Source organism: Trichomonas vaginalis, chromosome II (assembly GCF_026262505.1).
Source record: "Trichomonas vaginalis G3 chromosome II, whole genome shotgun sequence".
NCBI classification, from domain to species: domain Eukaryota; phylum Parabasalia; order Trichomonadida; family Trichomonadidae; genus Trichomonas; species Trichomonas vaginalis.
The window spans coordinates 296268-321185 of record NC_067204.1 but is presented as its reverse complement, the minus strand read 5'-3'; the positions used below and the strand labels follow the sequence as shown (position 1 = coordinate 321185).

At 34.1% G+C, this 24918-nt stretch overlaps 11 protein-coding genes and 2 pseudogenes across 13 annotated transcripts, besides 3 other annotated features; 6 read left to right on the top strand and 7 right to left on the bottom strand.

Annotated features, from left to right (window-relative positions):
* Nucleotides 1–7807: part of a mobile genetic element that runs on past the window's edge.
* Nucleotides 48–1253, top strand: TVAGG3_0459330 (annotated as a pseudogene). Its single transcript has one exon. A coding segment is annotated over exon 1 (1206 nt).
* On the bottom strand, nt 3650–4027 carry TVAGG3_0459320 (uncharacterized protein; the record flags this gene model as incomplete). Its single annotated transcript, XM_051234985.1, has 1 exon — nt 3650–4027. A coding segment is annotated over one exon (378 nt), but the record flags the coding sequence as incomplete, so codon positions are not given.
* TVAGG3_0459310 (uncharacterized protein) lies at nt 4052–4312 on the bottom strand (the record flags this gene model as incomplete). Its single annotated transcript, XM_051234984.1, has 1 exon — nt 4052–4312. One exon carries the CDS (start codon nt 4310–4312, stop codon nt 4052–4054), a length of 261 nt encoding a protein of 86 aa, XP_051092808.1.
* On the top strand, nt 4358–4792 carry TVAGG3_0459300 (uncharacterized protein; the record flags this gene model as incomplete). Its single annotated transcript, XM_051234983.1, has 1 exon — nt 4358–4792. The coding sequence occupies one exon, from the start codon at nt 4358–4360 to the stop codon at nt 4790–4792; it is 435 nt and encodes a 144-aa protein (XP_051092807.1).
* Nucleotides 4820–5699, top strand: TVAGG3_0459290 (uncharacterized protein; the record flags this gene model as incomplete). The annotated part of the gene is made up of 1 exon (XM_051234982.1): nt 4820–5699. A coding segment is annotated over one exon (880 nt), but the record flags the coding sequence as incomplete, so codon positions are not given.
* On the top strand, nt 6423–6880 carry TVAGG3_0459280 (annotated as a pseudogene). Its single transcript has one exon. A coding segment is annotated over exon 1 (458 nt).
* Nucleotides 7808–8492: 685 nt separating the features above from the next.
* Nucleotides 8493–9513: a mobile genetic element.
* Nucleotides 8683–9513, top strand: TVAGG3_0459260 (ribonuclease H-like family; the record flags this gene model as incomplete). Its single annotated transcript, XM_051234981.1, has 1 exon — nt 8683–9513. The coding sequence occupies one exon, from the start codon at nt 8683–8685 to the stop codon at nt 9511–9513; it is 831 nt and encodes a 276-aa protein (XP_051092805.1).
* A 24-nt stretch (nt 9514–9537) lies between these two features.
* Nucleotides 9538–9603: a mobile genetic element.
* A 591-nt stretch (nt 9604–10194) lies between these two features.
* On the bottom strand, nt 10195–11865 carry TVAGG3_0459230 (bifunctional inhibitor/lipid-transfer protein/seed storage 2s albumin superfamily protein family; the record flags this gene model as incomplete). Its single annotated transcript, XM_001330485.1, has 1 exon — nt 10195–11865. One exon carries the CDS (start codon nt 11863–11865, stop codon nt 10195–10197), a length of 1671 nt encoding a protein of 556 aa, XP_001330520.1.
* Nucleotides 11866–12350: 485 nt separating this feature from the next.
* TVAGG3_0459210 (bifunctional inhibitor/lipid-transfer protein/seed storage 2s albumin superfamily protein family) lies at nt 12351–13283 on the bottom strand (the record flags this gene model as incomplete). Its single annotated transcript, XM_001330484.1, has 1 exon — nt 12351–13283. The coding sequence occupies one exon, from the start codon at nt 13281–13283 to the stop codon at nt 12351–12353; it is 933 nt and encodes a 310-aa protein (XP_001330519.1).
* Nucleotides 13284–13384: 101 nt separating this feature from the next.
* Nucleotides 13385–13810, bottom strand: TVAGG3_0459220 (uncharacterized protein; the record flags this gene model as incomplete). Its single annotated transcript, XM_001330483.1, has 1 exon — nt 13385–13810. The coding sequence occupies one exon, from the start codon at nt 13808–13810 to the stop codon at nt 13385–13387; it is 426 nt and encodes a 141-aa protein (XP_001330518.1).
* A 2743-nt stretch (nt 13811–16553) lies between these two features.
* On the bottom strand, nt 16554–18113 carry TVAGG3_0459200 (DDE endonuclease family; the record flags this gene model as incomplete). The annotated part of the gene is made up of 1 exon (XM_001330482.2): nt 16554–18113. The coding sequence occupies one exon, from the start codon at nt 18111–18113 to the stop codon at nt 16554–16556; it is 1560 nt and encodes a 519-aa protein (XP_001330517.2).
* An 861-nt stretch (nt 18114–18974) lies between these two features.
* On the bottom strand, nt 18975–19439 carry TVAGG3_0459190 (DDE endonuclease family; the record flags this gene model as incomplete). Its single annotated transcript, XM_001330481.1, has 1 exon — nt 18975–19439. One exon carries the CDS (start codon nt 19437–19439, stop codon nt 18975–18977), a length of 465 nt encoding a protein of 154 aa, XP_001330516.1.
* A 3639-nt stretch (nt 19440–23078) lies between these two features.
* TVAGG3_0459180 (bifunctional inhibitor/lipid-transfer protein/seed storage 2s albumin superfamily protein family) lies at nt 23079–24676 on the top strand (the record flags this gene model as incomplete). The annotated part of the gene is made up of 1 exon (XM_001330480.1): nt 23122–24672. One exon carries the CDS (start codon nt 23122–23124, stop codon nt 24670–24672), a length of 1551 nt encoding a protein of 516 aa, XP_001330515.1.
* Nucleotides 24677–24918: the final 242 nt, after the last annotated feature.

Genomic DNA, 24918 nt, shown 5'->3' with positions numbered 1-24918 from the left:
ACTTACTTCTTGTTGAAGACCACTACATGCTAAACGAAAGATTACCAATGACAACATATTTCATTCGCAACTATATAGAAATCTTGAAGGAGTGTGGTGGAATGAACATTGAGAAACAAATGAAGATTTATACAAAGAGAGAAGATAAATATGTAGTTCGTTATGATAGAACAACACCGTTATGGGATGTTATGAAAACATTGTGGGAGTGCAAATATTTCGAACCTATTTCTTTGGAGAAACTTTTCACATATACTATGACTTATATAAACAGAACCTTGCACCATTTAAAGATTTGACATATGCTCCAAAGTATTGTGTACAACTGAAGAAGAAAGCCGAGTCAAAAGAAGTAAATAAAGCTAAATGTAAGTTCATTCCTGAGCACGTTTTCTTTGCTGACTTTGAGTGCAGTACCGATGGCTTTCATAAAGCTTTTAACATATGTTACGACAGTGAAGATGGTTCAGTGAGTGAAAGCATTTGGGGTCAGAACTGTGCAACAGAATTTTTGGAGCGACTTCCTGACAAGAGTTTAATATATTTCCATAACCTCAGTTATGATATAATCTTCATCTTAAGACACATGACAGAAGTGAAAGGAACTCCCATCATTAAAGGTTCACGAACAATGCAAATAACTGGCTTATATAAAGGAAGGGCAATTATTATAAAAGACTCTTACAGTGTTATAAATAAGAAGCTTAAACTATTTCCTGCTATGTTTAACTTACAAACAGGACCGAAAGAAGTATTTCCATACAACTACTACAGCAGTGTTTTGTTAGCAAATGACAACAGAACTGGTGTCATTTCTGAAGCATGTAAGTTTATCCGGGATGCAGATACATTCATGAAAAACATAGATTCCATCAAAGGTTGCAGAATAGATGAGAACCACTTTGACTTAGAAAAGTATAGCACATTTTATTGCAAACAAGATGTAAGAATTTTAAGAGAAGGTTTTGTTAAGTTCCGCAATGACATATTGAAAGAATTTGATTTAAACGTTTATGACTACGTTAGTATTTGTTCAATTGCTAACAAATTATTTGAGAACAGAGTGTACTTCCCGAATGGAAATTTATATGACCTCTCAAATAAACCAAGAGAATTTATTTCACGCTGTATTCAAGGTGGAAGATGTATGCTGTCAGATAACATGAAACAAAAGAGCGAAAAGAAACTCATTGCTGACTTCGACGCTGTTTCATTATATCCATCAGCTATAGCAAGACTTTATACTTTAGAAGGTATTCCAAAGGTTATGAAGAAAGAAATGTTAAGCACAGAGTATCTCATGAGACATTTATTCGATGACGACCAAAAGGAACCCATTGGTGAAAAGTTTATGTCTGGCTTCTTTGTTCTCATTAAGATAACAGAGATTGGAATACATAGACACTTTCCTTTAATAGTTTGTGACCCTGAACTAAATCCAGAACTTAACGTTCCCAGAAGTTCAAACACTTGCTGTTTAATGTATGTTGACCATATAACATTACAAGACCTCATAAAATATCAAGGTGTCAAATGTGAAGTGTTGCAAGGATACTATTACGATGGAAACAGAGATATTAGAATAAGAGATGAAGTAAAGAAGTTGTTTGAGTTAAGGTTAAAGTATAAGAAAGAAGGAAATCCTTTGCAAGAAAATATAAAGCTCATTCTGAACAGTATTTATGGCAAAACTATTCTATCTCCTATTGAGTCAAAAATAACCATAGTAAATGACAAAGATGCTATAAGATATGCCATCAGAAACTACAACCATATAGTGAAGTTCGAAGGTTTGGATGGTTCAGATAAAACTATTTTCAAGCTAACGAAAAGCATTTGCAGACACTTTAACTTCTGTCCACTTGGTGTTAACATTCTGTCTATGTCGAAGAGAATAATGTGTGAAGTATTCTTACTGCTGAAGATATGGGTCTTCAAATATTTTACCAGGACTGCGATAGCATGCATATTTTCAATGAAGACATACCAAAGCTTGCAGCAGAGTTTAAGAAGAGATACGGTCGCGAACTTATAGGAAAGAACCTTGGTCAGTTCCATTCTGACTTCGCAGAAATAACACCTGGAAAACAAAGTTTAGCATACAAGTCAATATTTTGTGGAAAGAAGACTTACATAGACTTACTCACGAATGATTTAAATGAAGTTGCATTTCATGCACGTTGTAAAGGTGTAAAACAAGACGTTCTTGCTTTAACAGCTAATGAAATGTTTCCTGAAGCTATACAATGCTATTACAATGAAGATAAGAACATTCACATACCTGTTGGAACATATGACAAAACTCTGAGTTCAGTTTAATGAAACTTTACAAAGCACTTCATGATGGTCAAGAAGATTGGATTTGACTTATGTAAGTCATTCAACCTTGCTTTGAAGAGAAGTTTAACTTCTCAATAACGACTAAAACAAGCTTTATTCGTAAGTTGAAGTTCTGAGGTCATTTATTTTGTCAGCAATGAGTCATGAATGAGGTCATTCGTGATAAAAATAAGCCGCTAGCGGAAGGGCGAAGCCCATGAGGTCATATATTTTTGTCATTTATGTATAACCATTGTCTCTCTTAACTTTGCAATAGACAGCTTTGTTCTTTCTTCTTACTACTCTGTAATTTTTATAATCTTTGCTATACTGTCTTAAGACATTCATTCGTCTGTATTGAGTTCCCATGAAATAGTAAAAGACATCTTCACTTGGGACATAGTAGTAATTTTCTAGAGTAAATTTAGAGTATTGTATAATTTCAACAGCATCTTCAGGAAGAGTGTCTACAATGTCAACCAATAGCCATTCGAACCAGAAATATTTTCTCATGTTTTGTCTTCTCGACCCCCACCTTAAGTTTGAGATATGAAAGTCTCCTCTGTCTCTGTTTATATGGTCTACTTCTCGAAGTCCTTCAGGATTCGGTATAAATTGATTTGCAACAATTTTATGCTTAAAGAGTTTATGTTTGTTTAAATAAACACAAATATAACCATCACCGTTGTCAAACTCACTTACAACTCTTTTGTTACTTATGCGCCTAATTGGATATGGGTACTCTGAAAAGATTTCATAGTCATTGTCATGTTCGAGTGTTTGCCAATGTCCTTCACCTTCCATGCCTTTCACTCAAATAAAAATTTTCAGAAAAAATAAAACTAGCGTAGATTTTACAATACTGCGATGGTAGAGTTTAAGAGTTGTGCTTCAATGTAGAGACAGTCCTTATGGTCTGGAGGTAAGAACACTGGGCAGTTATGGTCATGAGTGGAGAACATGTCTATCCAAAACTCACGATTGAAGCCAGTTAATTTATAGTATTTAGGGTTAGGAAGTGGTGAAGTTCTTGTATGACCAATGAACTCATTTTCAACTCCCTTACTTAAGTTTGAATATAATATAGCTTGCTTTCTATCCCAAATGCCAGGTGTTACAATCTTTGAAAATTCATTTTTCCTCGGAAGCATTGCATCATAATTGAAAACATTCTTGAAATCATCACTTGGTTCAGAGATTTGAAATCTTATACGTAATGGATTTTCTTTCTTTTAGCGACTTCATTGAATGGTGAGAATACAAAATGACAGTCATGTGTTCCATCTTCATTTTCATTAAATTCATAATGAAAGTCTATAAGTTGTGGCTGACTACCTTCTTCTTTCAGTTGTGCAAGAAACTCACGTAAAGGCTGTAAAGTTTGTACTTCAATGTTGAACTTTTTCTCGAACATCTCATTAAATGAAATCATACATTGTTGCAATGTTGTATCGTCTTTAAAGTATTTGTATATGTGAATGTTTTGGGCGCTTAAAGACTGTTCGTCATTTTCTATCTCGACTTGAAGTATAAAGTCAACCTTTCTGAAAGCACGTGTTATATACATAGATGTTATGCCAATGTACTTCTCTTCATTTATGTTCACAATCCAGTCTGTTGGAAACTTAAACGTTACTCTGTTCCCCTTTATTTTGACGTCAGGGTTTTCACTACTGAACGCAACAGATAAAGGTATTTGTCTATACATTTAATTCGGATAAAAATAAACCATTTACTCTTTCTTTGCTTCAGCTTCTTTAGCTTTTGCTTCAGCTTCTTCTCTAGCTTTCTTCGCCAGTAGTCTTGGGTTCTTTTGTCTTCCAGCAGCTAATGCAGCAAGTTGTTTTTCACTAAGTTTTCTCTTTGGTCTCTCTGGCTTTTGTTCTTGTTTTTGTTCCTTCAGTTCGGATAAAATTTGCTCACGAATTTCTTTCTTCAATGCTTCAACATCTATGACCCCTTGGGTCTTGTCCGTAGGGCTTGTCTGAGTCATTTGACTGCAGATAAAAAACAAAATTAAAACTTTAACCGATGTAAAATGAGCTTGTCAAAATCAGAGCGAGAGTCTATTATATTAAATGACGCAAGAGGAATACAACATCCTTTCTATTACGTAAGTCAGAGTAAAGATGGTAAAATATACGTAAGAAAAAGAAAGGTTCCATTAGCGAATGCAGAAAGCGACAACATTAAGGTGTATGGCAAGGGTGAAGTCCACGAAGCCCATGTTAAGCCTTCTATTCAAACTGAAAAGTCAATAGAACCAGAAGAAAAGAAGCCAGATGTACTTTCAATAACGAACCAAGAGCTTATTGCAAAGTTCGTGAATTTCATTGAAAAACAAACCGAGTCAAAGAATCCTGACCCGCCAGTGAAAGAAGTTGAGACAAAAGAGAATGTACAGTTCATTGAAAATGTCAAGAAACAACTTCCACCACGAATGCCAAGAAGAAGAGTGAGAATAATGAAGTAAATAGATATTTTTATCTGAAGTAAATACATGCAGAACGAACAGTTAAACGAATTTACTCCAGCAGAGCATATTCATCAGATTCGCTCATATTTCGATATCATAGACAATGCAGTTCAAATTGGTGACACTAATAGAAAATATTCTGACGCAAAGATTCCATCACAACCTGGAACTGCTAAAGATAACACATGGGTAACATTCAATCTCTCACCTCCTGGTGAAAATATGTTGGACCTTTACAATACATTCATTACGTATAAAATGGAAGGTCAATTTATTGTAGATAAAGAAATTGGTTCAGGTTCCAATAAAACAAACCCACCAGGATTTTGGATTGGTTTCGATGACGCTTTCTATGCAGTTGCTGGATATCAAATCCTTGCAAATGGTCGTATCGTATATTCTCAAGACAACGCAAGAGAAGAAGCATATATAACTTCAAACTCACAAACTACCGAACAAATAAAGAAAGTAGATGTTTTCTCAAAGACTCGACATGAAGATGTATGGAGTCATTCGGGAACATGCAGAACAGGACAAATTGTTAGTGGTCCAATTACAGCAGGAAAATCATTTGATTTTAAGCTTCGTTTAAGAATTCCTGTTAGAAGATTCCTTCCATTAGAAGCTATTCGATTTATTCCAGCTTTTGCAGGAAACATTCAGCTTAAAGTAAAGTTCAGTAGCGACGCCTTACAATGCACATCTATATCTGTAAATGATATCATTGCTTTCAATCCAACTCTTAAAGTTGCATTTGCTTCAGATTCAAATCCACCGACAAATAAATTTGTTCCATGGAATGAACCATTCACTATGATAACGAAGGCAGTAGAAGCTAGTGGAACAGTTACTATTACAACTGTAACCCAGCAACTATTTCGAACAAAGATGGATTTTAATGAATGTTTCATTCATCCAAAGTCATTCTCTTTAGACCCTAACATTTATACAGAACTTGTAGAACATTATACAAACGAGGCTTTATGTTTTCCTGTTAAAGTTATGGATTGGATTCCTATGGACGGTTCATTCTCAAAGAATACAGATAGTTCAAGTGCAACATTTACAGCAGCTTATACGCCTATTAATGTTAAAAGTATTTGGGCACTATTTAGAAAGAAAGACAACTATTATGTTAATTTTGAGAACCCTAAGTTTAAATATCTTCAGCTTTCCATGGGAGCTTATGGAAATATGCCTGCAGAACCTGAAAAATCATATGGACCTGTATTTTATGAAATGGTTGCGAACGCCTGCAATACAAACAATGATATGATAGGATTTAATGAAGATGTTATGAGGTCATTGGTGGATGATGGTAGTGTGGAACATAAATGGGATAGCTATGACAACACACATTTCTTATGTGGTTTTCCAACAGAAGTGGACTTTTGCTTCCAGCAAGGTCAAACATCTACTGCTCCAATAACATACAAATTGTCTGTTAAAGGACCTATTGAACTAGCAACTGAAAATGTACCAAAGCCACTTATTGGATTTATGAGGGATTGTTGCTTTGCCATTCAGGTGCGTGCATGGCATCCCCATAATAAGATTAGATGACTATAACTTAGCTACGGACGACAGTGAGGAATAAAGGATGAACGTTTATTTTTAAAGCTTATAAATGAGTTCTTCATCAAGCTCTCGTGAACCTTCACCATCTATGAAACAAACTTTACCAAACGATTATGGAGCACCTATTGAATATTTCTTACGAGCTGCACAATGGCAAAGAGCAGTCTCACCAAGGTTAGGTGTTCCACCAGCTCCTGTCAAAAATAGCATTTGGTCAAGTCCTTATATAAAATATGGTCTCCCACTAGGTTTGCTAGCTACAGCAGGAGCAGTTATGATGTTGAAAAGAAATAAAGCAAATGTTGTAAATAATACTGAAGTAGCTGAAGTTAAACAAACTCCAACACCTTCGCCAAAACCAACGCCTTCACAAGCAAAACCTTCAATGACTCCTGAACCTATGGAAGTACAAACTCTGTTCAAAAGTCAACTCCTAAACCGACTCCAACATTTAAACCAGAACCTACTCCTCAAATAAATCGTAAAACTCCTGCGTTTCCTTACTGAAAAAATAACGTTATTTTTATTTAATATTAAAATTTTTATTTGATTGAAATGACGACTAAAGTCACTGAAGCAATGAAACAAAAGTTTTTGGTAGAATACATTAAATCAGGACTATTCCAGAAGGTTTTTACATTCATACTATGAAGGATGGTAGAGTTCAGTTTAGAAAGATAAAGCAACCATTAGATAAAGAAGGAATTTTGAGAAAGATTAAACTTCATGAGGACAACATTGCTGAACTTAAGAAGAAGCTAGAAGAGTTGGAGAAAGGAAGAGAGTTATAAAGCAATGAATTCAACAGGGTGAAAAAACAGGTGAAAAAAGAGGTGAGATCTCACCACTTCACCTAAATTTATTTTTGTGCTATGTTTTCATACGTGTGAGGGTGGTGATATCATTAATTTTTAAGTTTATTTTTTATTTTACTGAAAATTTTTATTTGGATGTAAATGACAGAACAAAAGCAACTCATACAAATCGAAAAATATAACAAACATACATTTAAACATTTATTCTTCCTTCCTGAGCATAACATGTTCTTTACACTTCATCCTAGACCAGTTGACTATACATTGACTGTGTATAAAGATTGTCATGGTAGTTTTATAAAAACTTATGATGATGAAGGTAAGTTAACAAGACTATGCATTTCAAAACTTGAGAAACTTTATGACTTCAAGTATGACTACAATAGAGTTAACACTGACGATGAAGATATAGAAGAAAATTTATGAGAACGTTTATTTTTTCATTAATGAGTTCGTTAGCGAAGTGAAGTGGTTGGCGGCTTTGTAAATATTTAAGGTTAAGTTAGTTTTTGCGTTCGTGTTGTAAAATGTACGTTAGTGGTTTTGTAAAGTGTCAAATTCACAAGTATTGGGTAAGGTGGAACGCAGTGCCACCATACCCAAGACTGGTGTACTAACTACACTCCCCCACAGCCACAACTCTCTGCCAGCACTCCCCCACAACGCCAGCTCTCGGCCAACTCTCTTCCACAGCAACAACTCTCTGCCAACACCCAGACACAACGCCAGCTCTCGGCCAACTCTCTTCCACAGCAACAACTCTCTGCCAACACCCAGACACAACGCCAGCTCTCGGCCAACTCTCTTCCACAGCAACAACTCTCTGCCAACACCCAGACACAACGCCAGCTCTCGGCCAACTCTCTTCCACAGCAACAACTCTCTGCCAACACCCAGACACAACGCCAGCTCTCGGCCAACTCTCTTCCACAGCAACAACTCTCTGCCAACACCCAGACACAACGCCAGCTCTCGGCCAACTCTCTTCCACAGCAACAACTCTCTGCCAACACCCAGACACAACGCCAGCTCTCTGCCAACACCTCGGCACAGCAACAACTCTCTGCCAACACTCCCCCACAGCAACAGCTCTCTGCCAATACTCAGCCTCAGCCTCACCCATCTGTGTCTATTCCCCTTAAGCGCGGGAGACCCAAAGTTAATGTACCAAAAGATCTTAAGGTAACTATTAGAAACCTAATTGAGCAGCATGGCCATCTTGGAATAATCTCCGCCTATAACCAAATAAATAAAGATATCGAATATGCCAAATCTCATTTTGAGGCATTTTTGGACATGAAGACGGGTATTGTTCCACAGCCAACGCCTACCCAAGCATGGTTCTCCGCTATTGAACGTTTTAAGCCCCTGAATCAAATTTCTTCCACAATTCCTTCCGGACTTATGATTGAAGAGTCTCCATTATCATTTCCATCTGAGCTGAGGAACATTAAATATCTTACAAACCCTCTTCCACATCCCCCCTCAAGACATATGGTAGAAAGAGCTTTTAGAGAGCTAGGCTTGGCACGTCCAAGGGGACCCTATCGGCCAAAAGGAAAGACAAGATACTTAGCTGCCTTTCCTAACCAAATATGGCACGTTGATATCCACTTTCTTGGCAAAAAGAGAAGTCAGATTCTTTATGCTGTGATTGATGACTGCACAAGGCTCATCATAGAATGGCACCATCTTTCGTCAAAACATGCTAGCCAAACAGTGAAAGTAATTAAGAGAGCAATAGCCCGTTATGGACCACCACATACAATTTGGTCCGATAATGGCGGCGAGAATAAAGGCGAGTTCCTAAAGGCTATGAGGGTTCGGGGGATCAATAATGTATATATTGTCCCCCATTGCCCATACCAAAATGGGAAAATCGAGCGCTTGTGGCCTAACATAGAGAGCAGAGAGTTGTCATGGGCAAAGATTCAACAATGGGTTGAGTACTATAATGCTAAACCTCATCTAGCATTACCAACTCATTATGTGAATGGAAAACAAATTCACTATAGCCCATCTGAAATGGGGAAGAAACTTCCAATTTGGAAGAGGGGAATGCCGGCAAAATGGATTGTGGATGGAGTCTCTCAAGATTTTCTTCCAGGTTCACTTATGGCCAATGAGATGCCAGAGCTCCAAGGAATCGAAGAAGATGAATGGGAAAAAGAAGGCGAGGAAGTTGAAGAAGAAGAAAATAAGGCGAATCCGGTTGAAATAGAAGAAGATAGTAATGAAGAAGAAGAATACGAAGTAAATTATGAAGAAGAATATCAAGAAGATTATGAAGACCCTTATGAAGAAGATTATGATGATTCATTTTAATATTACGAATAAAATGTCACTTTTTCTATTTTTGACACGTAAAGTTATCACTTTTCTGTCAAGCCGTTTTTATCGTTTTCGTATATAACAATCATAGGTAGCAAATTCTTCATTTGTGTTAACTTGAGTGCTTATTACTGTTTCTTCCATCTCATCCGTCATTGATGATTCTGTTTCGGCTGTTTCTTCTTTCTTCCTGCAAATAACATAGAGAATAATTGCAGTGATAATGATCAATGCAAGAATAAGAGAAACAATAACAATTATCAAAATACTAGATTTTCCTTTTGTTGACTTGGCATTTTCTCCATTTTCTACATATGTCCTATTTGATTTTTCGGATATTATAGGAGATGAAGGTTCAGATGAATCTGTATTGGTGATTTCTATCTTAGTATCTATTAGATTAGATTCATGAGATGGTGCTGTTAGGGGAGTATAGACAGGTGATAAATATGGTATTTCTTTAGTAGTTTCTATGGACTTGGTTGCAAAAGGAGTTTCAAGTACTGTTAATTCTGGAGTGTTCAAATTAGTTTCAAAAGGAGTCTCATGAACTGTTAATTCTGGAGTGTTCAAATTAGTTTCAAAAGGAGTCTCATGAACTGTTAATTCTGGAGTGTTCAAATTAGTTTCAAAAGGAGTTTCTATTTTGGTATATTCTGCTGTGCCCATTGGTGTTTAAAATATTGTAGTTACTGGAGAAGTGAATGGAGTTTCATATGGAGTTATTACATTTGATCCACATGGAGTTTCAAAGGCAGTTTTTTCTGGTGACAAAAATGGTGTTTCATTTTGTGAATATTCAACTGTATCAAAAGGAGTTTCAAATACAGTTATTTGTGGTGATAAAAATGGCGTATCAAATGGAGTTATGTTGGATGAAACAAATGGAGTTTCAATCTGTGTTTTCACAGCAGTTTCAAATGGAGTTTCAAATGCTGTTAGATCAGGTGAGACAAATGGTGTAAATTTATTTGTCTCATCTGGTGTGTAAATAACGGTTTCGAATGGAGTTTCAAAAACTGTTAATTTAGGAGATTCAATTGGTGTATCTTTAATAGTTTCTTCAGGTGTGGTAATAACTGTTTCAAAAGGAGTAAAACTATTAGTCTCTATTTCGGTATTGAATGGAGTCTGGAATGCAGTATCATAAGGTGTATTCATAGCTGTTTGAATAGCTGTTTCTTCAATTGTTTGTAGAGGAGTAACATAAGGGGAAATAAATGGTGTAACATTTGCAGTTGATGAAATTGTATCATAAGGAGTCATTTCATGGGTGCTTGCTGCAGTATTCTCTGCCGTATTGAATGGGGTATTTAAAGGAGTTTTATTTAACGTAATAAATGGTGTTCCAAAAGGAGTTGATAGAGGAGTAACATTTGGAGTGATCAATGGTGTTAGAGCAAGAGTAATAAATGGTGTTTCAAATGCGGTCTCAAAAGGAGTTGGATTCAAAGGGAAGAAATTCTGGGCATAACAATTGTCACTCTGGAAAAATTGATAATTGGGCATTTCAAATGATTTGGTATAGATCATTCCCTTCGTTGTTACCGACCATTTGTGCGTTTTTGAATCTACAAAAACATTTGTAACTAAATTAATTATTGACTTTTGACCTGTAAAATAACCTTTTGAATTCAAATCATTTCCAAAGAAATATGAATCCGAAATCTCCATATTACCACGGCAATCTTCACAATAGATAAACGAGTAATCAGTTACTTTGTTATTTCTAAAAGTGCAGTACTGTATCGAATATTCTCCACTTGATTTATAGTTATATATCATTCCATCAGGACTGTAGCATCCTTCGAAGTTTGTAAAGCTCATATTTATTGGGGAATTGCAATTTGTATACATGACACCGTAACTCCAGTAAAAAATTGTCTTGGAGAATGTTGCGCTACATTTAGAAACATTCATATTTTTAATTGATGGACTTTTTGAGCCAAATAAACTTGTTTGACATAGAGTTGTTGAGTCAAAGCACGATACATATTCAAATTGTGGTTGAGTATTCATTTCAACATACCATAAACCTGCTTTGTCATTCGTGCTTGTTTTGTAAATACATACAAACATCACTTGAAGATTATAATTACCTGTAAAGCTAAACGCACCTCCTTGATTAGCTTTACAGCTATCAAATGTAGTACGGTAGAGAGTAACACTTTGACTGTTTTGACCATCATGTAGATAAAGTGCCGAGCTTGAATCATAAGTACCAAGATTTCTAAATATGCATTCATAGAAGATATAATTCCCATTACATGCTTCATTAATTTTGTTTTCTATTATTCCATTATACTCTTTCGATTTAGCAAAGCTCACGAAGAAGATAACAAACATTTTGAAATAAGCTGCCAAATTATTCGTTCTCGTGTCATATTAAATTGTTCTTTTGAAATTCATTTTCTTAAAGTACTTGATTAATTGATATCTATGAAGTTAATATTTTTTAAATTTTTAAGTACCGATGATGCAAATTGGCGTAATAATGAAACACTGTTTCTAACTTTAATTTGGTATCAGGAGATGCCTTTTTAGTCATTTCTCGATAACGGCCAATATATAATGAAATTTGTGAGGGAATACAAATTTTCTCAATAATATAACCTTCTCTAATTTCGAATCTGTTTTTCTCAGTCTTAACATACTAGCTTTAATATGATACAAAATGATCCAAATTATTTTTGACTCATTTTTAAATGAAAAAACCGTTAAATTAGAACAAATATCATGATTTCTTATGAGTAACCAATATATCCATTGGGAACCAAGTAAACTCAATTAAAAACTAAAATTAACTTTTATTTCAAACATTTTGATCACAACTAAATATAAACTTTATTTGGGGCTTCATCGGTAGCATCTTGATCATTACTAGGTTTTTTAGTTATTTCTGGCGCAGAATCTTCAATATCAGATGCTTTCGTCGAATCTGAATTGAAATCATTGAAACTAACATCTTCAAAATCATTTGCAAACACATCATCTGGTTGCTCCGATTTAATGAACAGTGGATTTTCATGTGTGTTGCTATTTGTTGAATTAAATGGCTCTGTGGGCTGAGCTTGCTCTTCTGGCATGCTATAAGAGTATTCTGATATGGAATTTGTTTCAGATTTGTTCCTTAGTCTATGAATTACAAAGATAAGAACTAAAATTATTAGAACTAGTCCACAAATTATTCCGATGCAAATATAAAATTGCTTTTGAGTCAAGAATCCAAGAATTAACTTCGAACCTTGTGATGAGTTTTGGTTGCTTTCACCAGATGAAATTATTTTTGAATTTGTAGTTGATTCTTCCGTTGGATCTTGGACAGGGTCTTGCTTCTGAGTTTCTTGTGGAGTTTGTATTGGAGTTTCATTTGGAGTCATTGGAGGCGTCGTTCTCATAGGATATGGAATAATTGCATCGCATAATCCAGATTCATAGAACATATACGTAGTTTCCTGAGCATCATTAGCAATAAAATATCCATTAAGAGTTACTGATCCATGGGTGGCTATTGTATCTACAAATACATTTCCGGCAACAAGAATTGGGCCTCCAACTCCCTCAAAAACAGACTTGGAGTTAAGGTAATTGCCTCTTATGACTGTATCTGTGATTTTTACAATACCATAGGTTCCTCCATAGTAATTGTAAATTAATCCATAGTCGGTAATCGAATTTGATATGACATTGAAGTGATGAAGATTGTTTTCAGCTGAAAGATAATCATTGTAGATTGTTGAACATGGGGTAGTATTGTCTTTCATTGTTGAATATGAAAATGCTGACGCTTGATTGTTGTTAATGTAGAGATTTCCGTAGCTCCAGTCACTTATTAATCTTCTTGTAGCTTTGCAAGATGATATGTTCAGGTTTGAGACAAATGGACACCTGAAAAGAAGAAATTTTTGCAGGCACTTTCGCAACTAACAGCTGAGATATGAGAAGCGTTGAATGATGATGCTAATTTTATTACACAGCATCCACCACTATTAGCTGCTTTACAACCATATGCGCAAATAAGTTTGACATTGCAGTCCATGTAATCCCATAGGCTAAATGCACCGCCATCTTTTGCTTGGCAGAATGAAAACACACAGGCAACCATATTGACTCCGCAGTTGGCTGATCCTCTATAAAGATTGATTGTAGATGGAGTTGTTAATGTTCCTATTCCAGTAAACTGGCATTCATAAAAATTGAAGTTTTCTGTTACAGCGCTATCAAGAAGTTCATTAATAGCAACACCATATCGTTCATAGGATGCTGAAAGATGAGTCAGGATAGCTAACATGAAATATAATACAATAACTTTCTTTCAAAAATATTCTTCTTTCTTTCAAAAATTTAATATGACGCAGTTTGAAATCAAACTTTGAATGATGTTAATTTACGACCATTGGAACCAAATCTTACTTTAATCAGTGCTTAATTCATTTATTAGGTTTTTACTCCCAATTATTTTAATTGAAAGACGATTGAATAATCTGATGTAAAATGAAATCATAGTAAATTGCTACTCTTAGTGCATTAATCAAAAGTATTAACAAACATCAAGCTCATTATTTTAATTCAAAATCCTTTGAAATCATAAAGAGAGGAATTACAAACAAAAACATCATAATAAGAAATTTATATGATATGGCAATTTTAGGAAATATGATGCAAAAATGAGTCATCAAGAAATTAATGAAAAATACATAATTTTATAATAATCTTTAACAAGAAAATGAAATGATATCCTATAAGAGAATTATAGTATGAAAGAAACTTGTCTATTAAGGTTAAATAAGGGTAATTATTTAAAAAACAGATTTGGAAGTTTCATTCAATATGTTTCAAATCATTAAATCAACTAAATAAGAATCTTAATACATATTGGGACATTTTTAATGAATCATATTACTTTCTTATAAAAAATTATAGTCAAAATTATAGTCAAAAACAGAAAGCTATGAAGAAATATATTCAGATAATACCAAAAAGATATAATCATGTTAAAGAAAATAAAAGACTTGATATAAAAAGTCTAAAATTCAATTCAATAAGATGTTATAATTAATTAACAATATAAATCTCTAAATTGATACATTTAATGCTCATCCATGTTAGTTCATAATGAATTGAATAGTTATAAAATAACAAGGATCCGTTTTCAGACAAATCGATGTTTGCTATACAAAGATCAAAATATGTAACAATCAGACCTTGTATACTGTGAATTTGGAGAAAATGAACATGAATATATTATAATTTTTATGAACATAGCTTGTTAGAACCAATATCTATAATAAATATGCAGACATAATGTCCGTTCGAGAATTTAAATAGTTCTTTCTCTTTGATCTTTGATGTCATTCATCTTACTGCCTTTGAAATGTCACTTTTATTTTTCAAACCACTTCCGTTATGATCATATAGAAGACATATTAATCGAACAAATAACAAGGAATCGTGATATGAACTTTTGGCTCGAAAATCTCGAAGTTTGATAAAAAATCATTCATGGAAAACCAGAATTCAACCATAATTTTAATAAAAGTATGTGCAACAGATTACAGTGTATTCAATATTTACTTCTTTTCATATCCATTGACAATAATGAAAACCATTTTATTTTTGTGTTAGAAGATAAAATTGTGAAAATATTGAAAAATTGTGAGTATCGAATTTCTTCTTTCTCAAAAAGAGAATTATTTATAATTTCTTCCAAAGAAAATCTTATTTATTCTTGATTGCTTAATATTTTCCTATCAAAATATTAAGATATTATCAACTATTATTTTATATCATGATTTCAATAGTAATTTATATACATTAGATAATAAGATCAAATGATAAGTTATATTTTTCAGAGAATATTTTATTTGTTAGGCATTGAATTTTATTGTGATTTAGTTATTTAATCATATATTTGTTTCATTATTAATGCTATGCATTCATATGATTTTTCAATATCTTTTTTTAGATTAATACAAAAAATTTATACATCTAATACATCACAGGGATTTTATCAATGTTTCAAGAATCTATCGATCAACCTTTCAAATTAGTAAAGTAAATTGAATTTTTGTAATTTACCCAGATTTGCTTTTCTTTTACCACCCCCCATAAAATTTCTGAGATAAACGATTATTATATTTTTTTATGGTAGAACAGTATATGCTTCTATAAAGGCACTTAAATCTTTGATAAAATACAGTGCCGGTATATTAAAATATAAAGGCTCGAGAGTGAAAATCTTGCAAAAAGCCCCTTTTTTGGACCTTTTTGCTCCTCATTTGATCGAGCATATCCATGGTTATGCAGACACTATCGACAATTTTAAGGCCAAACTCATTTGTATGCAATTCCAAACAATTTTTGTTGAAAGTGCTCATTATAGGCGCGAAAAAACTCAAAGTTTTCAAAAAATTCAAATCGCATCTACGCAAAAAAGAACTTTCATCTAAAAATGTTATAACAACAATAAACTTCAAGCATAAATAAACCTCGGCACCAAACCACAACTCTTAATCTTTGAATAACGGCGAAAATATTTGCATTAAATCTCATTTTTTACAAAATCTATGGTTTTTAATTGGATTTGATTTAGACCAATGTTATAGGCATTGTAATTATTACATAATTACGAAACATTGAAATTATCCGACTTAGCTTGAAATTTTTTTATCCATATTTGCTGACTACTTGTAAACATTACTTATATTCTTCATTAATTTTTATACTTTTTTCTTAGACTCCTTTTTATACCATGCAAAATGGTTTTGTGAACAGTTTACAGATTGAAAAATTTTTTTATAAAATATGCTTTATTTTATGAAAAAATGCAAGTAAATCAATGCATCTAGTTAAAATAATATATATTATTTATTTTTATTTGTGTAAAAATTCTGAGAAAAACGATTATCTTTTTTTTAAAGTCTTTTCAGGGGGGTTATACCGTGATATTAGCCTTGTACCGAAAAAAAGTAACGGGCAATGCCGTAAAATAATATTTTATTAAAAAATTTTTGGTGGAGAATTGGAAAATTTTCCTAATCATTTGGACTATAACCTGGCATATTAGGGAGTTTTGTCAACAACTCAGTGCTGGGATCAAGATAGTTTGTAATCCAAAAGTAGAAACGTTCCTTGGTGTCTTGTTCTGGCTTCCTGCAAAATCTGTGATTTGCAGAATTCTTCTTAATATTGTCAGAAATTGCGCAAATCATGTCCATCGTCGTCAATTCTTCACCATTGATGTTAAAACGATTTCGATTACGGTAATTTCTTTTCTCTTGCAATTCTTTTTCTGCAGGAGTCAATTCACGAACATACTTATTATGTTTGAGAGCTTCTACAGAACAAGGGCAAAGACCGCAGGCGGCAGCAGCATTTTGAACCGTTCTTAATGATACTGATTCTTGCCATGCGCTAATAAATGAGTAGATAATGGCGTAGCGCATCATTGCAGCATTGCTGTTGAACTCTTGCTTCGGTGCCTTAATGTAATCTCTCAGATAATCCGTGAATTTGGACTTTAATCTTTTGGCAATGCCAACATCAAATACTTGTAAAATGTGTGTTGTATGTGCGGGAAGAACAATTAATTTGATGTTGGCACTTGCCAAAAGGAACAATGCCAGAGGATTCTCGCGGCTGGAGTGTCCATCACACACAATGAGAGCAGGCTTGTCACGTATATCTTCTGGCATTCTTTGGCGTTCAAAGTTAAGCCACTCGATGAAGAAAATGCAATACAATAAGAATACACTTCTGTTCACCCAGCCTTTTGGCGTAGAAGTAAACCAACAATGTCTTTCGCGCTGGAATACTTTCAGTTCTCTAGGTAGTTCTGCAATACATGGGAGAACAAAGAGAGGTGGGACAGATTTGCCTGTCATTGAGCATCCGCATAAAGCTGTAATGTGCGGAAAGTTTGGAATTCCTTTGGCGATCATATGCTCTATCTCCTCAGGTAATGCAACTTTCTTCTTCTTAAATTTGTTTATGAATGTTTCATCGATACTAAAAATCAACTCCTCTGGAGTACTTTCGATTGTTTCACGATGTTTATCGTAGAATTCTTCGATAATTCTTGGTTCACACGCCATGTATCTTGATTCTTCAATCTCTTGGCATGCCTTAAGCTTGCAATGCAATTGCTGTAAAATATGGTTAACATAAGGTCTCGATACATCATCACCACCAAGAGTATTGATAACTTCTTCTGCAAGAGTAGGACAATTAATCTCAAGAAGGAATCTGTAACCATAATCTCTTCTGAGCTCTTTCAACTTGAACGCCTCGTCAATAATGTCAGCTGCTTCTAGAGCTTCACCTTTGTAAGCAGAATCTTCGATAATTTCTTTTAAAGTGAGCTGATCACGCTCGCATAGGTATGGATCTGCACCGCCATGATTCCCTTTTTCCCAGTATAGACCTAATGCAGCTCTTTTAAGTGCAGTAGCAATGAGATTGGATGTTAAAGTTCCGAGATCTGGGTATTCTTCCTCCCATGCAAGCTTAGTTTGACTATATGTCATACCTTCGGCGCGACAATTGATGATAAACTTTTGTTGTCTACCAAGAAATTTGACTGTGAGAAATTCCATTTTTAATTTTAAACGAGCACTTGAGCCACGTTTTATCTGACTTCACCAGCCAAAAAGCCCCTGTACTAAGTGTCATGTTTTTGTTTATTTTAAAGTTTCTGCCATGTAATGGTTTACATTGCAAATTTTTTGAATACTTTACATCACCATAAAATGGCAGTACAAGGCTAGTTTATCGGTACAAGGCTCTTGAAATGACTTTAATGGAACAGTGAAATCAATTTATCAGCTTTCTCATTGCGAATTTTACAAATACAAACAAATCATTATTACCAATACAACCTAGCAATGCAAGATATTAAATGATAACTAAAATTTAAAGAATTTTTATCTCATTAAATACAAAATTTGGATATTTCAAGGGCAAAAGAATCTTTCTTTTCAGGAAAATGTAACTTCATTGTACATGCAGTTATTACACTAATATAGAAACCGTATTATTCTTTATTGAGCAAATTTTTGATCATGCAGAACTTACTAATGCATACCAGATTGTTTTAGTATAAAGAATCCAAACTAGATACACAAATAAGTTTCTTTTATTATTGCAACGTCCAAATACCAGTTTGTTTTCTTGAAATCAAATCAAAAATTTGGTATTTAAACATCATTTAACATAAATCATAGTACAAAATTGATGTAGATCCATTTTATAAGCAAATAACCTTGTTTACACCGTATTATAACTCACTTTTGTTTTTCATATTATGAGATTTTTTATGCATAGCCAATCATTGAAGATATAAAATGCTTAATAGTAGGCTATTAATTATTTTATATGTTGCTTTGCTAATTTGATTTTTTAAAAAAATGATCAAATCTCGAAATCAAAAAATCGTTAAACAAAGCATAATTATTTGTTTATTGATGGTAATCGTCATCATCTTCATTATCGGAATAAGGCTCGTCATCCTCCTCAAATTCACCATCACTAGAGGAATTTTCATCATCGCTTTCATCTGCTTGCGCTCCTAGAGTTTCTTGATCGAAATTGTCTAGGTTTGAACCTGGAATGCGCCAAGCAGTTATCAATGTGGCTAAACTGACTGTGTTCCATGCTCGGATAAAGCAGGAAGCAGCTTCTGGTTTGGAGATAGGAGTCGAATTCTCAAAGATGCGATCAGCAACTTTCATTGCATACTTTGCCTTCACAGCTCCGAATACACGCCTATCAAGAGGCTGGTATTTGTCAGTACCAGACTTTGGAACGTAGATGAGCTCTATATTGAGTTTGGAAGCTTTAGCAACAACAGGAGATGTTATGTGAGACCTATATTGATCTATAATAAGAGCGCAAGGTGAGGAGCGCCAACTCGGGAAAATCATTTCCACTGCCCCGAGTTGGCACTTTTTTTCTGTTATAGATAGACCTATAATGCCTATGGTGAAATATCAGTACTACCCCTAGGCATTAACATATATCAAGATTGAATCCAACTTGATGTTGCATAAGATTGCATAATCTCATATTCTTACAATTTTTGGAATAATTATAGTATTCAATTGTATGTTTCCTATATATGAATATTTGATACTTATTTTAGTCAGATATCAAAAGTGTAAGATATTTTATATTATATAATTTGGTCAAATTTGGAATTTGAATGTAATATTAAGGATATGAATTTGGTATACTATATACTATGTGCGCTGAAGCAGAATATAGAAATAGGATAGGATTTTGAGAATTTATTTAAAATTATTAAACCTAAAGTTCAGTGATATAATGATAGATCACTTTATATACTAGTGTATATATGAGTGATAGTAGTAAAATGGCGTAATAATTTGTATATAAGAAAAATTTTATTTAATTTTCAAAACCAAAAGAGTAGAAGCATGTGTATGGTTTATCCATCTCATGCATATCGTAAGTTCGTATATTTTATATGTGCACTTCTGTATTTTGAGATTCGGCATAACTTATAAAACAAAAGTTTTATAAGATATGTATCGTAATGTAATTTATTGAGGGGGACTTTCGTATTTCAATAAAGAAAAGGTCTGCTTTCCATATCTTTTGAATGGAAGTTTCAAAAAGTTTTGAGACTCCCACTCAAAAGATAAGGAAAACAGACCTTTCCTTGAAGGTCTTTCGTAGAATGAACGATAAAGTATATTATCTTTTGTTTTTGAGTCTGGTCATATTTATGATTCGAAGGCCAGACTCAAAAACAAATGATAATATACTTTTGTGTGATCGTATTTGTAAATTTGCGATTTACATTGTTTAAAACTTGTTTTTTCAGGTAACGTCAAAATTCATCGACGTTACCTGAAAAAACAAGTTTTAAACAATGTAAATATCGAATGGCAGCCACATATTTATATGTGGCTGCCATTATTTTGAATTTTAGCGCATTTCTGAGGATGTTGAAATGTGGCCGCCTATCTAATAGAGATAGGCGGCCACTGTAATATAATTTTATGTTTAACGGCCCTATTTGAGTTTGTTCATAAACTCAAATAGGGCCGGGAGTGGGTTGATGATGAGATAGGAAGACCCACTCCATTTTACGTTTATAAAAGTGACAAATATAAGTAAAAAAATTATATAAATGATATTTCACTCCAGATTACCAAAAAGCCGAGAAGGGGGCCCTGACCTTGAGAAAGGACCCCCTTCCCGGTCTTTCGGGCGAACTCTGTTTCGAATTGCGAGTGTCTGCTGCTTCCTTTGACTGAAGCAGCAGACACTTGCAATTATAGGTCACGGCAAGTGCATCTGTGATGCCAGAATGCACTTGCCGTGACTTTTCATGAATCTCCTGATCTTCGTGAAAGGAATGACAGTATTTACAAAAACCACTTCATTCAATACCAGAAAGACAAGAAGGAAGTTCTTACTTTGAGAAAGAGCTTCCTTCCTGTCTTTCTGGTTTGCATGAGATCTAGGAGAGTTGAGAATGGGTATTTTCCAGGCTCTGACCTAACCATAGGTCAGAGCTTCGTATTTCCTATTTCCCAGGGCCGGATTTCGTTCCTGCCGCCCGGTATAAGGGCGGCATTTGGGAAAACCGGCCCTGGGGAATGTAAGCGAAGCCCTGGCCTGTGCTAGGGCCAGAGCCTGTATATTTCTTTCTTGCAGGGCCGAGATGAGAGGAGATCGTCGATGATGTGGACGATCTCCCTCAAAATCGGCCTTGCGAATTGTATTTACAAGCTCTGGCCTCGGGAAAGGCCAGAGCTTCGAATGGACGTTCTCTCGGGACTGGATTCCTCTCCGGCCGCCCCGAATCAGGGCGGTCTTTGAGGAAACCGGCCCCGAGGATTGTTTGCGAAGCTCTGGCATTTCCTGAGGCCAGAGCTTATGGATTTCATTCAGAGCCAAGTTCCTCTCGGATCGTGCCTAATGAGGACGACCGTCGAGGAACTTGGCTCTGAGCTGATGAATTGTGAACTCTGGCCTCGATGAAGGCCAGAGTTTTTAAGGGAATGTTTTGATGGGATGAGCCTATACTCAGTAAGCTCGTCCCATCAAAACATTCGTTTAAAAATTGAATTAAAAATTATCGTATGTATTCAAAAATTAAAAAATAAAAATGAATAATTTGATTATATAATGATAATAGAATAAATTATCATAAAATTAAATAAAAATATTCAAAAAAAAATCAAATTTGTGAAAATAGATTGAAAAAATACAATTTTACTATGAAAAAGATGGAATATAAAAAATCTTTATATATAATTAACAATGAATTATAAGAGTAAAGCAGAGAAGGTTATTATTTTGAGATTTTTAGAAAGAATATGAGAATAAAATTTAACAGTTCATAGTTTTGTAATGATATGAGCTTACAGGTGTAATAAATATACGATAGGAATACACCTGTAAGCTCTTTTCGTAAACTTGCACTCCCAAATTTTCGAAAAGTCACTTTTTTAAACGTAAAATGGAGTGGGTCTTCCTATCTCATCATCAACCCACTCCCGGCCCTATTTGAGTTTATGAACAAACTCAAATAGGGCCGTTAAACATAAAATTATATTACAGTGGCCGCTTATCTCTATTAGATAGGCGGCCACATTTCAACATCCTCAGAAATGCGCTAAAATTCAAAATAATGGCAGCCACATATAAATATGTGGCTGCCATTCGATATTTACATTGTTTAAAACTTGTTTTTTCAGGTAACGTCGATGAATTTTGACGTTACCTGAAAAAACAAGTTTTAAACAATGTAAATCGCAAATTTACAAATACGATCACACAAAAGTATATTATCATTTGTTTTTGAGTCTGGCCTTCGAATCATAAATATGACCAGACTCAAAAACAAAAGATAATATACTTTATCGTTCATTCTACGAAAGACCTTCAAGGAAAGGTCTGTTTTCCTTATCTTTTGAGTGGGAGTCTCAAAACTTTTTGAAACTTCCATTCAAAAGATATGGAAAGCAGACCTTTTCTTTATTGAAATACGAAAGTCCCCCTCAATAAATTACATTACGATACATATCTTATAAAACTTTTGTTTTATAAGTTATGCCGAATCTCAAAAAACAGAAATTCAAACATAATACGTATATCAATCATAAATATACCTTACACTCATATTACTATTACAGTTTATTTGTTCAAACAATTTTAATAAAATTCAATCTTTTTTAAATACTACATATATCGCATTTAAACATTCATAGAATCATCTACCTTGCCCTGCATATACACGTGCCTATAATGAAAATGAACTAATCTTATCATAAAAAAACATATAAAATCTCTCAACATAAAAACTATGCAATATTTCTAAAAACACATTATATATGTATAGTATAGCTATAGGTCTATATGATCATATATATATTAAAGCTTAATTCCAAAAATTTTATCCAAACATTATCTTATATATCTTACCAAAATATTATATTAAGCTGAAACTCATGGTATCCACTATTTAGACCATGTGCTTTCATGCTGTACCTGTCTTATAGTACAGATCTTTAATTTTTATACGTGTGCCAAATCGTGCCCGGTCAAATTTGCAAATTTTATAATAATAAGATGGTTAATGGAGGAAACTTTGGTGCAAGTGAGAAAAATATAGGTGTTGATGTAATGCTATTTAATGATCAGGAAAATGCTATTTTTTGGTACTTAGTTTATGACTGTTTACAAGACTGGGATATTTCAACTCGCATTATTGGAAAAGGATCAATCCAACATATTCCTGGTACAGAATGCGACAATTCTCCAGCATTAACTGAAAATTACCAGAAAAATAGCTATGCAGAAACTAGCAATCCAACCACCAGCCCGGATATAGAAACAAGTAGTGTTCCCTCCCCTACTATTTATACATATGTTGCAACTCCTATTACAAGATTGCCGAAACAAACACCGCAAACAGGATTCTCAACAACCACAAATTATGAGAAAAAGGTAACCACAGTTTACAAAGATACTATTTCCCCAACACCGCATGAAACTCCATTTTCTACTGCTTCTGAAACACCATTTTCTACTATTTTTACGACTGCTGCTGAAACTCCTTTTTCAACTGCTTTTGAAACTCCTTATTCTACTGCTTCTACAACTGCTGCTGAAACACCATTTTCAACAGCTTCTAAAACTCCATTCCTAACAGAATTCAAAACAGCATTTGACACTCTATTCAAAACAGCTTTTGAAACACCGGTTGACACTCCTTCTTCAACAGCTATTGAGACTCCATTCATAACAGCTTATGAAACTCCATTCCTAACAGCTTATGAAACGGCTTTTGATACTCCATTCCTAACAGCCATTGAAACTCCATTCTTAACAGCTTTTGAAACTCCATTTGTTACAGTATTCGAAACACCATTTAGTACGGCTCATATGACGCCTGGGATAACTCCATTTGATACAGTATTTTCCACAGCTCATTCTACTCCATTTAATACAGCATTTTCAACACCTCATTTTACTCTTTTTCCATCAACTCCACCTCCAACACTTAAGTCAAATGAAACAATGTCAACAACAACAACATTGACAACAGTTTTGACAAGCACGTTAACAATGAGTTCATCATCCACCCTCATTGAAACGAACATCACAGAGTACACTCTTACCAATACGACATCATCAACAGTTGAAGAAGATACATCATCATACTTCGAAACACTGATTAATTCATCATACGTACGAACAACATTTGTTTCTCAAGTCACTTTTTATGTTGTTCCAACATCAATTTATATCATAACAAATGTTACATACATCACCGTCATATATGTTGAAGATAATACACACGCAAACTCCATGAAATCATCAACTGTAATTCTTATATCAGCCATTGTTATTGCATCCATTTTCTGTTTAGCTTTGATTGGCATTACATTATATAGAAAATCTCATGATGAAACATCAACAAGCTCTACTTTTGAAGAGACAGTCAGCTTCGATTCGGATCCTGGACATACAATGACTGAAATGCACATAGTTGATGATACAGATGATATAGTTAACATTGAACAAGAGTTAGAAATGGATAATGAGGATGGAACGTTCGAACCAATGGATCAAATGAACTATGATGAAGATGAAAGATTCCTCAATGGTGACTTCTAAGCGGATATTTGTATTGTTTATTTTTTTGTTTGTTTATAAAATATTTATTTTTTTGAAACATGATCGAATTAATTTCGCTGCTTTTTAATCAAACAACAGCTCTTAACAAAATAGAGTCTGTGGATATTTGGATCGATATCCGATAATTTTGGAAATTATTTTCTCATTTGGTAAAATATTTTTATCAATTTGAATTGGGAATAAGATTCCTATTGATTTCACATCATGATCATGGGATAGTTTATA